The 16,115-nt window shown below is 32.7% G+C and overlaps 1 protein-coding gene across 1 annotated transcript in view; it reads left to right on the top strand.

Moving 5' to 3' along the window:
• LOC118202522 (complement factor B-like) overlaps positions 1–16,115 on the top strand; it is a 115,012-nt gene that overhangs the window by 59,435 nt on the left and 39,462 nt on the right. Inside the window, exon 11 of the mRNA XM_085814144.1 lies at positions 3,913–4,122. Coding sequence (XP_085670270.1) covers positions 3,913–4,122 — 210 coding nt within the window. The remainder of the gene's footprint in view (positions 1–3,912; positions 4,123–16,115) is intronic.

The raw sequence follows: 16,115 nt of genomic DNA, 5'->3' as shown, positions 1-16,115 counted from the left end.
AATGAAAATTTTAAATGATGTTGCGTAAGGTTTCATTAGAAGAAACAAATATTGATGGTATCCGAATTTAAATTTTAACAAGGGTTTTATCTAGAGCTTAAATCCCGCATGGGATTAGTAGATTAACCTGAATAAACAGTAGATGTTTAACAGCGATTTTTCATTTCGTGGGAAAAATTTAAGAAAAATCACAAATAACCTAAGGAAAAAAAAATTACAGAAGCGTTCAATTTTCGCAAAAATTTAGATGATTTGTGTGTTAAATTTTAAGAATCACTGCTGCTAAACGTAGATTGTAAGGGCTCACAATTTTTATTCATTCTATATTCCATAAATATTAATAAAAATAATGAATTTTCTGAGGTAAAAAAGCATGATGAACGTAGTAACGATAAAATATAGATTTTAATGTTCTAGAAAAGATTGCATTATTTGAATTTCAGCAAATAAAATGAGTTATCTGTCTTAACGAACCGGGGACCTTCAAAGAAGACTTTTTAAGGGATAACGGCTCAATTTCAAGTTACAAAAGGAAATACCGCGAAATCTCCAAGCAGCCAGCGAGTTCTCCGGGACGGGAGCTTGTGTAAAGCTCGGTCACTGGTGAGGCACAATACGTCAGAGGCTAGGTTTGATTTATTTGAAATATGGCAAAGCATTCGACGGCTATCTGCCTGAAGGAAGGATGCCTTCGTGGAGACATTTTAAAGGAAACTGACTCATATGCACGTTACACGTGGAGAAGACCATGGAAACGGCCACGCAGCCAACCCGTTTGCGGGGACTCGAACTCGGGACTGAACTACAAGTATTAATCGACTCGGCTGCTGGTGGGCCTAACACGTCAAATAAATATGCATAATATTAATAAAATTACATTTTAATTATACAGAATAATATGTCAACATAATATCAAATAAATATGCGGAATGTTAATATTATTTATTATACAATATTAAAGGTACATATTCTGTTTTAAATATATGTATGTGGTGTTTATATATTAATAAATTATACGTTGAATTTTTCTGTTTTTAATATATGTGTTAATTCTATAAAGATATTAATGATGCTTATCAAATTTTACAATTTGTTAATTCATTATAAATAAAGTAAAATGTAAAAATTACAAATTTACATTCAGTTTATATATTTACATGAAATTTGTTGTACACATTATAATTTAATATGCATTATGAATGAAATCAAGATTCTATATATTGTGATATAAGAAAGTTTTAAATTATGTACTTAATCTCTCTTTAAATCTCTTGTTCACTCTGATTTCAGAAAAGAACTTCCTTTTAAAATTTCTAATAAAATTTTTAAAATCTCACTATATACTAAAATCAATGGAATAGAAATGATAGAAACATAAACATATAATAAGTAAAATTAGATTTAATTATATTTAATATGTCAGTATTTTAAAAATTTTATTATTTTGCTTCTATTCATAAGTGATTTTATCTGTTTTTTGTGTCGGAGCAGTCTGGCCTATCCAGCCAGATCAAAATTTTGGTTAACACAGACACAGGCATAGTGGGCAGATATATACACTCCTGTTCAAAAAGTAAGACACAAAACGCTAAAAGAACTAAAAGAAAAGGTAGGAATGTAAGAAAGGGAATTAAAACATTCAGTTTAAATATGAGGTAGAGGTGAATTACCGAATGCAAATAGCATAAAATGCAATTCCGCAGTCTATTAAGAAGCATGAAGTAAATATGTGTTAGTTCTCAAACAGCGATAGGTCCTCGTAATACGAGATAGCTAAAGAGAAAAGAACAAGCCGAAGACACTATTTCCACGATAAAATGCGTTGGAGGCTTCTCGGGATGTTGCGAGCTGGTGCAAGACAATTCGCTACTGTAACAGAGTTGAATGTGCATCGTAGTGTCACAATAGGCTATTGAATCGTTACTAAAGAAATTAAATCCCCTGTAGAAGAAGTGGGTCTGGACGCCGGAGGATTATGATAATGGCAGACGATCGTTTCCTGACGCTTCCTGTTGTAAGACGCCTTACATCACTAACAGCACGATAACCGGTGTCGCATCTCTTTCCTGCTGCAGGACAACCCATATCCCGCCAAATTGTGTCACATCGACTGCATGCCCTGAACTTTCCACCCGAATACCGGTGTTTTGTGTTCTTTTGTCCCCATCGCATGCCAGAACGCGTTTGAATCGGCCCCGTGAACATCGCAGTTGGACACCAGAGCAGTGGGGGACCACGTACTCTTTACAAATGAGGCTCGATTTAACATACAGAACGATTCTCGAAGGCCAATGATGTAGCGAGAGTCAGAGACACACTATCCGGTGGCCAACATCGTCCAAAGAGACCATCACTAAGAAGGAGGCTTACTTATATTGGCTGGAGTAGCAACGAACTGTCGCACCGGCCTCTACGTAATTCTTGGTGGCTCGGTCACAGCCGTCCAATATCGTGACGAAATACTGCACCGTCCTCTTACGTCGTCACACGTCTTGTGCTTCTTCTTATCTCTGCAATGCTTAAAGACGCAATATTTATGCACGATAACGCCCGCCCGCATAAAACTTGAGTAGTGAGGAGTTTTCTGGAAAGTGAAACCATTGTACATCGGTCGTGGCCTGCTAAATCACAGGACTTGAAACTAATATAGCAAGTGTGGGACATGTTGGGATGACGGCTAGCAGGTCGCATTGTGTCGCCAGGCACCTTCCAAGACCTCCGACATGCATTACTACAGGAATGAGTGCTACTGGTACAATAAACGATCAGCGACACTACGTACCAGCTTGCTTCGTCGTTGGCAAGGAATGCATGTTAACTAGAGTGTATCATACCAGGTACTAGCGTGATGTTTCCGCTGCAAATTCTTCTGACTGATTTAGTCTTTCGCTATGTGATGGTCATTCCTCTTTGGTGCAATCTTCTAATGGAGCAGCCATGATATATCTGCAACAGAAGGAAGAAAAATCGAGGAATTAAGATCAAACCTTTCACAGCATTACACCAACAGTATAACAATAAAATATGCGAAGACAGAACACAAAGTTCGCAATGTAAGAAAAGTTATGATAAAAGTGTAGATAATTTTTATTTGCCCTCGTAATTGATTGATGTTCCACTCAATAAATTTCGGTGTTCCAAAGATGAAATTCGAACGTTTTACGCAACGTGGATGATTGCCCACAGCTTTAAATCTAGTAGCAAAATAAAATGCCTTATTTTGAAAAACATATGCAATGGATTATGGAAAACTAAGAATTAATATCGTCGATAAATGATTGAGAAAACTAGGATTTTCAACGGCCTGTATGGCTCTGATTATACTGAAAATATATGTCGAAAAGTCGTCGAAAATGTCGACGCACTCATTCAAATAAAACATTTAATAGTCAATCAATCAGCAGCAAGTGCTCTGATTAAAAATAATATAGCCTATTGTTCGACGAAGCATTCCTGTCTGGGTAGAACTGCGTAATGATCATCCCAGGGATGGGTATTTTCGAGGGTTTTCCCAAGTGTATTGTGCAGTACGAGCCATTTTCCCCTTGAAAGCATTTTGCCTTAATAAGCCGTAAGAATGTTCTAATAAACCGAGCGACCGGTCGGTTTATTAGAAGTCGCTGGTCCGAGGTACGAATCCCGCGAACGGGTTGGCTGCGTGGTAGTGTTTGCGGTTTTTTTCCAGGCGGAACGTGCATAAGAGTCGGTTTGCCTTAGAAACTCCTCCACGAAGGAGTCCCTACCTTTAGGCAGATAGCCATCGAGGCTTTGCCATAATCACATAAATCAAACCAAACCAAATGGACTGGGGAAGCCTTCCCCAGTAATTTACTGGTGAATCAGGAGTTGACTGCCATCGTTTTGGATTTATACTGTATTTTTCTGAGAAGTTGTAATTGAATTTTCTTACAGGTCGGGCCAATACGGAAGGCAGCATTGTAGAAGCTGAAGCGTTGAAAGAGGAAGGCGTGGAGATCTATACTATCGGAGTTGCAAGTTACATACCACAGAGGTCTCTCATCAAAATGGCATCCGAGCCAAAGAATGAACATGCTTTTATTATTCAGAACTATACTGTATTCAACTGGCTAAGCAAAGAAATCTCAGATTTGACAGTAGTAGGTCAGTTTTCCTTTATCTCCCATAAAAGAAGTTTTGTTTGATTGCAAATTCACGGAAATGAAATTTTTAATATTCAGCAACTCATTCTCTATATAAGATGGCCCAGAACACAACGGTAGAAAGCATAAAGTTAGGCGTAGATATGATTAGAGATTTAATCCATAAAGTTGGTTTGAGGGCGATTTTATAAATATTTCTCTTCTTCAAAACCTTCTCGGTGTTTATTTTAATTAACCATTTAAAAATCAGACAAAACTATCCTTTAGTTTTATTGGAGTAGATTTTGAACAGCTCTGTTGATTTCTAGAACGACCATATACAGGTCTCTCTTCTTTAGACAGAAGAAGATAACAGAAGATATCTTCCAGGAGCTTTCTGAAACAAATTTGTGCACTTCATGTAATAAAATTTCTAAACAATGTAAAGATGAATATTCTCTATAAATGCTGTCGATTAAATAATTTCTAGAAACATTACACAACATTACAATTTACATAAAAAATTTTGGATAACACTTGCAGACAATCCACTAACAATGACTTTTCTTTTGGTTAAAATGCTGTGGAAATAAGTATTGGTATGTTTATTCTGATATTTAATTAGCTAAAATTTATCGCTGATTCGAAGGATAGCTTTTTTTTATCGTTTAAAGCCTTGATAAATGGCTGTAGCAGTCCTCAGCGTTTCAGGGAGTGCCATGTAGAGAAAGATTTTGAAGTATTTTTGATCCATTTTCTCTTGACATAGTTTTACTCTTAGAAAGTGTGATATGACACTTGGACACATGGTAGTTCCGCCCAAGTGGTATTTGCAGACAACATCCCTGCAAGGATATGACATTTTCGAGCACATACAACAAGTTTTTTACAATAAATGACTTGACCGCATAACCTGTCAAAAACAACCAATCAGCCTTATGATCTATTGACATGGTTGTCTTAATTAGTGTCCGTTCTTGCCATGACGGTTGTTTTCAATGTTTCTTGTGTATTATCAGTTTTTTTAAAGTTTTTTCCCGAATTCTTTTTAGAACATATACGGAAAGTAAATTTCCTCTTTATTCAACATGTGAAGTCAAACCGTGTGCAGACTATCGTTAATTTCATGTTAATGCAAAAGCTTAGTTTCATGTAAATTCAAATCCGTAGTTTCATGTTAATCCAAATTCTAAAACTTGGAGCAGTATTAAAAGCAAACTAAAGATGTAAAGGGTGGATGACGAAGCAAAATTAAGCAGTTTCGAAAGTTACAGAACATATTTGGCTCATAAGAGTTTCAAGGTTAACTGTGTAGACTATTTAAAACTGGCAATTATAATGTTTATTATGCTCTCCTATTATAACTATAATAAAATTTTAAATCATAAACTCCTCAGCCTTCATCGTTTTAATTAAATTTAAGATAATTATGCATGCAAAATTCTTTAAGTATATAACTTAAGCTTTCTCGTAACCATAATTTTTCTGTTTGCATACACGATTTCTCCAAAACTGCTGGTCAGACTTTCAAAAACATTTGAATAACTGTATAAATCCTAAGTGAATTTAAAATGACCAACTTCTACGCCTCTGGCGCAAAAATGTTAGAAGATGTCTTTAATTATATAGGCCAGATACTTACTATCCTCGCCTGGACTTCTCATAACTTACTTCATAAATGGCTTTAGCGGCTAAGGGACACTAATAAAATAGTCCGATTGATAGTAACCCGAACATTTAATGGAGATATTTAGTTTTTACACAGTATGAAAACGGACGGCAAAAACATGAATATTTACAAGAAAACTGTCACAGTAAAGAAAGACAGAAAAAGGCCCTCTCGTCTTTTTAAGTGCACATATCGTTTTTTATCTTTTTATATCCCTCTTCTATGTTTTGCCATAAAAACAGAGTTCTCTCAGACAGCATGTAGCACCATCTGTCGTTCGCAGAAAATGATATTATAGTTACACGCGTTCAGCTCATTCTGGAAAGTATCAGCTTTTCCCACAAGTGCTATGTAAAATAATATGTTTGGGCATATCACGTCGTTTGCTCACATGTCCACGGATTGAGAATAAAAAAAAAATAAGATATTACTTAGCCCATTTGAATAATAATAATTTCATCAAAGACAGCACGTGAACAAAACACACACTTTATTTCCACTGCCGGTCGACAGACAGACAGACAAAGTAGACAGATGTCTTTTGTTGCACCGATGGGCGAAAAATCAAGCATAGGTGCGAAGGAAAGGTATATAGAAAGGGGGGCAATTTCGTATTTCAGAGGAGAGTAAAAAGGAACTTCGTATATTTTATACGAGTTCGAAAGGCCAGGAAGAAAAGATGGGACGAAATAAAGTAAAAAATAAATGGCCCAAAAGTAATGGAGAGGGAAAAAAAATTATTTATAATAAAAAAAAGGGGGGGCCTATAGAAAGAAAAGGAAAGGAAATACAAGAATTTTGTAAAAAAAAAAAAAAAAAAAAACATGATTGTGTTCATGAGTGTAGTCAAAGTTGTTATCATTTACATTAAATAGAGTCTTCCAGGTGTGTGTAATGACTGTGTTTTGTAAAGCTGAATAGATGTAAAGATGGGGGAAAATTAATAATAAAATAATAAATATTGGGGGTCCAGTCACAATATAGTATAAGTCTAGAAGCTAACTTTTGCTATAATAGGGAAACTAAAATTAAAAAATTTTTTAATTTAAACTTTTATTTTTTAACATAGAAACCATATTAGCCTCTACCTTGAGACACAGTAACAGAAGACACATAAGATCAAGATACATATAATATCATGCAAAGTTATACATTAAACTAAGTAACATCACCTATTGCGGTTTCCAGCATATTTATATACTCAGAAAAAACCATCAGATAAAATCATAAATCCAAAACAAGGCGAGAACATATCAGCAAAAATAAATAAGTAAATAAATTACGGAGTTTTTTTTATTAATTAATTAATTTTTTTAAATAAATATTTTATTTATTTATTAAGTTAATGGTCATAATTTATTATATGTGTACTATTTTATCAATTTGAGGCACACTGTATTAATATATGCTTTTAATTTAAATAGATAGGAAATATAGATTAAAGGAGCAAAATCTACAACTCTATACATTCATTGAGGCTCGAGATCGTGTTTTTCCCTCTCGAGAAATTCCTCAAAGGGGCCCCAGTGGGTAGTGCTAACACTACTGATAAGGGCTACTGATAAGGATAGCGTCCCTACGAGATAGTAACCAAAAAAGAACCACATGATTTAAAGCAATTACTAAGTATTTAATGCCAGAACATAATAAAATGAGAATAATAATAATAATGATCATAATAAATAAATGAATTTAAAGGTACTTTAGTGACAGATATTTGATTTAGCTTAGAGAAAAGAAGTTCCACTTATCTGAACGCTCCGTCTTAGTGCTGCAAAAGATTGCAAGAAAGACAAGACCCCCAGGTACAGGAGAACTCCCGGCTTTGAGAACGAGACAATGCAGAGGATATTCGCGAAAATTTTCCGGAAAACACCTTTGAAAATTCAGGAGCTCTTCCAAGATCCTGCCTCCATCGTACGTGATCACAGCGCCCTCCCCTATAATTTCTCCACTGCCGGTCGAGCACATGGTTATACTACCGTCTACGGAGAGAAGGCAACTTTTGGATCGTGATCTGATCCTCATTTCTTATGCGCATTCGCTTTTGCGAATCATATGACGTTTTTCTCTGACGCTGAAATTTGTTTATAATTCCTGTTATTTGATTTCGTGCGCTTTATCCTTATTATATCTCTTTCACGTATTTATAATGAGTGAAGAATTTTTAAATAAAAGGCCCTTTTCAGGGCCAAATACTTCGGAATATTCTGATCAATTGATTCAGAATATTAGAAAATGTAATACCAGTTTAAACGAGCTAGATGATGGTACCCATGATCAACTAGACATTGCATCTGAAATTCACAGTTCCGCTTTGAATACGAGCGATAACATCTTTCAGAAAACAATTTCAAAATCTTTCAGCTGTTCCGTATGCAAAAAGTGTTTTTCAAATGCCAGCAATTTGAAGCGTCATTTGAAGAACATACATTGCAATAAAGAACACATTTCTGCTGCAGAAGTATCCAGTTCAGATTATAAAAAGCATGACATTTTAAATGGTAATTCGATTTCAAATATATTGGCTACAAAATCCACAATAAGTTCAAAAAACTTTAACTGCCCTGATTGCAAAAAATGTTTCGCTAATAGCAGCAATATCAAACGTCACCGCATAAAATTCCATATGCCACAACAAACAATGCTTAAAAAAAAATTCTTACATTCAAATGCAGTTTATGTAGTCGTCAATTTAATAATAACAAAAATTTGCTGTTTCACAAGCGGAGAGTGCATTCGCTGCCCTTAAGCATTCGGCGTAAAAACTTATATAAATGCCCATTATGTAATGAAAATTTTTCAAAGAAAAATTTTACTCTACACTTACAAATGGAACACGAAATACCCATGGAAAAAGAAGAGAGAGAATTCTCTACGTTTGAGGATTTCATGCTGTGGAAGGAGAGTTTTGAAAGAGAAACAAAATCTAAAGTTGTTAAATTTACAAAGGAGCATGACCATTTGCACGTAAAGTATATTTATTTTGGATGCCATCGTTCAGGTCATTATATATCTAAAGCGCAAGGTATGCGACATTTAAAAATACAAGGGAGTAATAAAATAAACTCTTATTGCCCAGCCTCTATAAAAGTAAGCCAATTTAATAACGGAAAGTGCACTGCTTATATCAGAAAAACCCACGTAGGTCACAAAAATGATATAGGTCATCTGCCTCTTTCAAAATCAGAACGACAATTATTAGCAGCTAAAATTGCTGGAAAAGTCCCTTTCGACGCAATTTTAGATGAAATTCGGGATTCTTTATCTGATACAGGGCTTGAGAGGTTGCATCTTTTGACAAAGAAAGACTTATGGAACATTGAAAATTCTTATAATCTGCAATGAAATGCTGTAAGGAATAAAAATGATTGTGTAAGTGTAGAAGCCTGGGTGAATGAAATGGTGAGCGAGGACAACAACTGTATTCTATTTTACAAGCCTCAAAATAAAATTTTAGAAAATTATCCCGAGTTTAAAAATGATGATTTTGCATTAATTATAATGAATGACTCCCAGAGGCACTTACTACAGAAGTTTGGAGCAGACTGTATATGTATAGATGGCACCCATGGGTTGAACAGTTATGGATTTGAACTAATCACACTGCTCGTACTGGATGATTTGCGTCAGGGCTTTCCCTGTGCATTTTTTATTACGAACAGAACTGACCAGGAAGTTTTGTCAGTGTTCTTTGCACATCTGAAGGATAAAGTAGGGCAATTAATACCTAAAGTATTTATGTCTGACATGGCAGAATGCTTTTTTAATGCATGGGTCAGACAAATGAATGTGCCTGAAATGCGTTTGTATTGTACATGGCACGTAGACAGGGCATGGAGGAATAACTTAAAAAAAAATAAATGGAAAAGAAAAACATATTGAAGCGTATAAAATTCTAAGAACACTGTTGCAAGAGTGTGATATCCACACTTTTAAAATAATGATAGGAAGTGCAATTAAAAAATTTTCTGAAGACAAAGATACACAAGATTTTGCAGTTTATTTCAGAAACAATTATGGAAACAATACAAATTCTTGGGCATATTGCTACCGATTGCACAGTGGATTAAACACAAATATGCACATAGAGCGCATGCACAGAACACTTAAATATATATATTTGCATGGCAAAAATGTCAAAAGGCTCGACAAAGCAGTGTATGCTATAATGAAGTTTGTCAGGGACAAACTAATAGACAGACTGATCATTCTTCACAAAGGCAAACTAACTAGTAAACTAAAGGAACTGAGGATAAGGCATAAAGCAAGCATGCTCTTAAAAGCAGAAATTTTGGAGCAGGAGGATGGGTGGGTAATATCTTCTTCCAAAAATACAGAATTGTATCATGTACAGGAGATAACAAAAGAATGCAACTGTCCGCTATTACGCAAAGAATGCAATGCTTGTATTCATAGATATTCTTGCAGTTGTGTTGGTTCTGCAATCCGCTGGAATATGTGTAAGCATATTCATTCAGTTTGTTTAAAAAATAAAAGTAAACTTCCAGAATCAAATGAAGATAATAATCATGAGCAATCTTTTCAAATTGATTTAGCTTATGAAGAATCTGATATTTTGCTTGAAGGATTTAAAAAAAAATAAACAATCATGTGTATCACCATCGAAACTTAAAGATAATCTGCAAAAAGAATATGCAATGCTAATTGCCTCAAAAAATATGAACATGAATCGCTTCAAAAATATTGTATCATTAAAAGCAAAATTAGGTGCAATACGTTTAAATAAAAATCCATCTGATATGCCAAAAAATATACCTTCAAATAAAAATATTGACACTCAAAGAAGATTATTTTCAACGAAGAGAAAAAGAAAAGCAACTTCTGTTCCAAAGCTGACAGCGGTAGAAGCTCAGGATACTGCATTAGGCCTAATTCAATATCCAAGATATGAAAATAAAAAATGACAAAATTTCTGTAAATGTTCTAACAAATATTCTAGTTTTACATGTATGTGTTCTGCTGCTTTTTGCTTTATATAAATATTTTGAAATTTAAGAAAAAGTGCTTATTAATATGAAAGTGAAAAAAAAAATTCCATATTTTCAACATTTAAAAATTACAGTTGTAGGTCCTCCTGAATTATAATGGCTATAATATTTTAGTGACATATTAACAACATATTAATTATTAACAACATAATGTCATAAATAAAATCAATATATTAATATATATATATTGATTTTAATTATTATGACATTATGTTTAGTAGATAGCTTATACTTCTGTAGTAAATTCACGTATCTTTTAAAATTTTCATAAGTAATCTCATCAGTGAAATGAAATAAAACCAGTTACTTAAATAATTTATCATATTTTATGTACCATTTGCTTATGGCTTGCCAAGTTAAGAAGTAATTCAGATTTATAGACATGAATATATTTTCAGAAATTTACGATTCCAAAATATAATAATTTTACTTTATTTCTCATTATATGAATATACAGCAACATGGGAAATTTGTATCTGCTTCTTTTAAAAAATAATATTTTAAATCTTAACTAATAGAAAAATTCAAACAAACAATTTTCTCTTACAATTTTTATGCTTTTTTATTGGTGTAAATAAGAAAAAATACTACAATACAAAAAAAATGGGTTTTTGAAAGTTTTTGTTTAAAATTCTTAATTGTAGTGCTTTTTTAAAATTATAGGTGAATATTATAGCATGATATTCTACAAAGGAGTTTTGTTTCAATAATATTCGTAATACATCATAGTGATAAACATTTTAATATTTTTATGCATTTATTCTAATGTTAAAAATTGTATTTAACTGCAATAATTAACTTGTGCTAGTATATTATAGTGATTATTTTTTAAAATTTATTTCTAGTTCTGCATAAGTTTTCTTATTTATTGTGAATTTCTTTTATTAGCTCAAAGGGGCAGCAGCTCAGAAAGGCTATTAGCTTTGAAACGGCATTTTGCTTTGTTTCACTATAAATGTCCGTTTCACTTTGCAAACTGTGGCCACCAAATATTATTGCTCTGTATTATATTTAAAGAAATTAAATAACGAAGAATCTGCATGAATGCATGTATGTTTCTTGCACTGCGGAAAAACGACGGAATTTAGAGCCATCAAATTTTGAATAACGTAATCGTCTGCCCGAACATAGGCACCTGGTCTAATTTCGAATTGGTTTTAATCCATTTCATATTTTGTAACTTTAACAAAGTTTTGATTAAAAAACTCAACTAGTTCAAAGACAGCAATAGCAGCCCTGCACAGAAAATAACATTTTTATCTCCAGCGTGGAAATTCTAAAGATATGCCCTTTTCAAATATTTTGAGATATTGCTCTTGAATTGAATTTTATGTGGTTTACTTGCGAAGAACATGATATTTAATAAATAAAGGTAATACTATAAGGTATTTCTCCCACTTTCTAACCTTCATGGTTCTGCACGCTGGGTCGGTATTCCAGAGGTCCGTAGTTCGATTCCCGGCGAAGGCGGTTGCTATTTTTCATTTTTTCTGCTACGAAAAATATACCTAATGTCTCTACAACACATAAAACATTACAAAAACGCTCCTTTGGGTGTAATATAAAATCAAATCCGAGTTTATCTTTTTTTTTCCCCCTTGTTACACTTAGAAAAGTTTATGCTCCGAATTTTATGAAGTAGTAAAATAAATAATCATCTTGTAATGCTAATAATTAATGATCATATAATCAAATAAATGATCGTCTTGTTATGCTATAATAATTTAAAAAACTACTGCCTGAAATACTCATAAAATCAAAACTATCAGATCTTGTTTAATTTTACCTTATTTGTTTCAAAGCATCATGTGCTATCAATATTATTTAATTTTACTTTATTTGTACACAGAAATAAGTTCATAAGTTTAGCATTTAGAATTTTTATCGTTTTACCAAAGTAAAGTTTGTACAAGAATTACGCATGAAAAAATGTGCAAAATGCAGTAAAAAGTGCTTTAATAAGCTATATTAAATCTTATTTGCAAAAACTGTGACTTTCATAATCTCATCACTTATACAACGTATCACATTTAATAATTAAAAACAGTTATGTGATGCAAACCCCATAGGTTTCCGTGTTAAAGTAAGTCAGATCGTCCCTTCTCTTTCTTGCGGACATGTGGGTGACGCACGCTCCGCCCACTGGATTAGTCTATCTCTTATACGGTTCATGATGCCAAATTTCTGACCTCATGAAGATGCCACATGTGCCTGCAGATATTATAAATCCTCCTGAAGAAGGATCGTCCACCCCTACAAAACTTTCAGAATTTCAGATAACAAATTACTAATCATGATATGTTATCATTAATTATAACAAAGATCAGTTGCCTCTGGATACTGTGTCATGTTATTCTTGTGGAAAAGAACATGAAGCTCAAATTAAATCAATAGTATTATATTTGTCTATAAGAAATCTGCTACCGATTTGTGAAATTTTACAAGATTCTTGTAAAAAGAACATCAATTTCCATCCTGATCAACTCAACAGTAAAGCTTTAAACCCTTGCAACCAGCAATATCAAAATAATTGCATTTTTGAAGCTATAAATCTAAAATTTAGGACAATGGGATTTAAAAAAAATATTGGATTAATAATTTGAAGACTTCAGTGTGGAAAATATTTGTATTATATTTCTGTTGTCTAACAAACTTTACCCAGCTAATGAATTAGCCATAATATAAGAATGAAGTACTGTACTTTTTTGTACCAATATGTGAAATTTGAAAGCAGTGTCCATGGTTTTCAAAAATAATTAACATTGAAAGAGGTCACCTCTTGCCTGGAAAAATAAAAATAATATTACTCAGAGTCGTAGCTAGGTTTTCAGCGCCCAGGGACAACTGAAGGTTTCGCCCCCCCCTACTGCTTGCCAAGGATGGAAAACATTTAATTCTAAAATGTCGTAACATCAGTTTGGCGCCCGGGAACAGATGCCCCCTTGCCCCCCTCTAGCTACGCCCCTGACATTACTGCGGCCTATGCTCATGTTCATAAATGATGAGGCAAGCGACAAAGATGCCCTTGGTTTAAAAAAAAGTCCACTGCCTATGTCTGACATATTGGATTTAGTTTCATTTTCAGAGAGGTTAGTGTTAGTGAATAGGAGGTGGAGGCTTGAATGCTTGCAAGATCTGGCCCCTGTGATAATAAATATGCTATGTAATGCAAAATTATACAGGCATAAGCTGGATGACAGTTCTTTATTACATAAAATATTTTTATATGAACTACATTTCATGGGAATAAATATGTGCTTAAACTTACATATAATATTTATCATATATCATAGTTGAAGTTTTTGATATCCAAATATATTACCTAAGTTATTTACATATACATTTATGATACATCTTTATTATACTAGCTATATTATGTTACATCTTGATATCAGCTTCAGAAATCAGAAATGCTTTTAAAATGGTAGGATGTGCTATCCATTTACCAAATACATCAGCTCCAGTAGAAAAACGTTTATAAGGTGCTGTTTCTAACGTGCTGTTTGCTCTGTCGAGTTGAATGTTGTTGAAAATGATCAAACTCAGAAACCTGATGCACCATCCTTATGTGACGTGTAGAAAGCTATTGAAAGTCTTAATAAAAACAAGGCTGCAGGACCAGAGGGTTTTATGAATGTTAAAAAAAAATTATGGCAGTAATTAGAAGAGTACATAATCTTCTCCCACTGCGAATAAATTCTTATACTTTCATTTTTTCTCAGAGTATTTCTCAGTTTATATATCTCGGTACTATCATCTCTTGATAACAATATAAAACTTGAAATTCTCAATACATTATTTAGAGCTAATACTTTTGACGGCATTTCTCGGTTTATGTATCTTGGTACTATCATCTCTCGATAGCAATATAAAAATTGAAATTCTCAATGCATTATTTAGAGCTAATAGATGTTTTGATGGTTTAAAGAATTTATTAGTGTCTAAATTATTAAACTTCAAGACAAAAATAAACCTTTATTCAACTTTTATTAGACGTTATTATATTGTATGACAGTGAATGCTAGCCATTAACAAAAACAGATAAAGAAAAACTTCTAATCTTTGAGAGAAAAATACTGAGAAAAATATATGGCCCAGTTAGGGAAAAATAATAGATGGAGAATTTTGTTTAATTATTAAAATCAATAGGTTTTGACATGATCAGAGGTAAAAATTTTGTAATTATACTGTAAATTTCTTTTTTCATAATACTTTAGAGTTGTAAGTGTGTAGAAAGAAAACTTTTTTAAACAAGGTTTAATTCTGCACAGAATTAAATTATATACTTTGAATGTAATTTGAATAAAATATTTTCACAAGTTTTTTTTAATTACATCAGAAAGAAATTTTAAGGTAATTTGATTTTATTTGGTTAATGATTACAAAAATTAAGATCAAAGTTTATTATACTATTAATATCAAAATTACACAATATTCCTTTCCAATTTACAGAGCTTCTTCCTGTACTTAATAGAAATAATAAATAGAAAATTATTCTCAAATATAATAATAGATAATTATTCTCAAATAGAAAATTATTCTTTTAGCTTTAGGCATCCTTTAAATAAAAAGTCACTTTATAATTAATGTTCTGTTCGGTTCATTTCAAATTAGAGCTTGCATTTCAAGAGTGAAATACATTAAATATTGCTGCTGATTTCCATGTACTTAACTTCTTATGAGTATTTTTGAAAGCGATTAAAAATGTTTTTTTAATGTTATTTAAAACTTGTAACTGATTTATTATAAAATGTAAGGAAGTAATTCTTTTAATACTTATTATAAATTTTTATATCCTTAATTTGAACAATACATATTCTAAAAATTCTTCTTTACTAATTCCTTAAGTACACATCTGACTGCCTCACCTTGATGTGCTTTATGTGATTCTGGACAAGTCATGGATGCTGCTCATCTGGACATGTGCTCTGCACTTAAGAGTTTGGACTGTATTGTAAAAAATATTGGAGAGCTTGTTGCCTAATGACCTAATGGTCAATGGCCAGGCATTTGATAAATAAAATTAAGTACACATCTGGTAAACTATGCTTTACAGCACTTTTTATCAGATTGCTTTCCAGTACGAACAATTCTTGCTTAAAAAATTTTATAAATATATTCATCAACAGAATTTCAATTTATGTTTGCAATTAAATGGTAAGGTTATTATTGTATATTTAGATACTATTTAATAACCATATTTCTTCACAATAACATTTACAGGAATTTATGAATGAATAAATCCTTCATTTCCAAATACATTTATAAATAATTTAATAAATATTTATGCATTTTCCTAGAGGCAAATACATGCTTTTCACAAGGATATGCATA

This window comes from Stegodyphus dumicola, chromosome 3 (assembly GCF_044657685.1).
Source record: "Stegodyphus dumicola isolate Sdum_Otavi_A_Nest chromosome 3, ASM4465768v1".
Lineage (NCBI taxonomy): Eukaryota > Metazoa > Arthropoda > Arachnida > Araneae > Eresidae > Stegodyphus > Stegodyphus dumicola.
The sequence above is the reverse complement of the archived record's forward strand: the minus strand, read 5'-3'. Positions and strand labels throughout refer to the sequence as shown.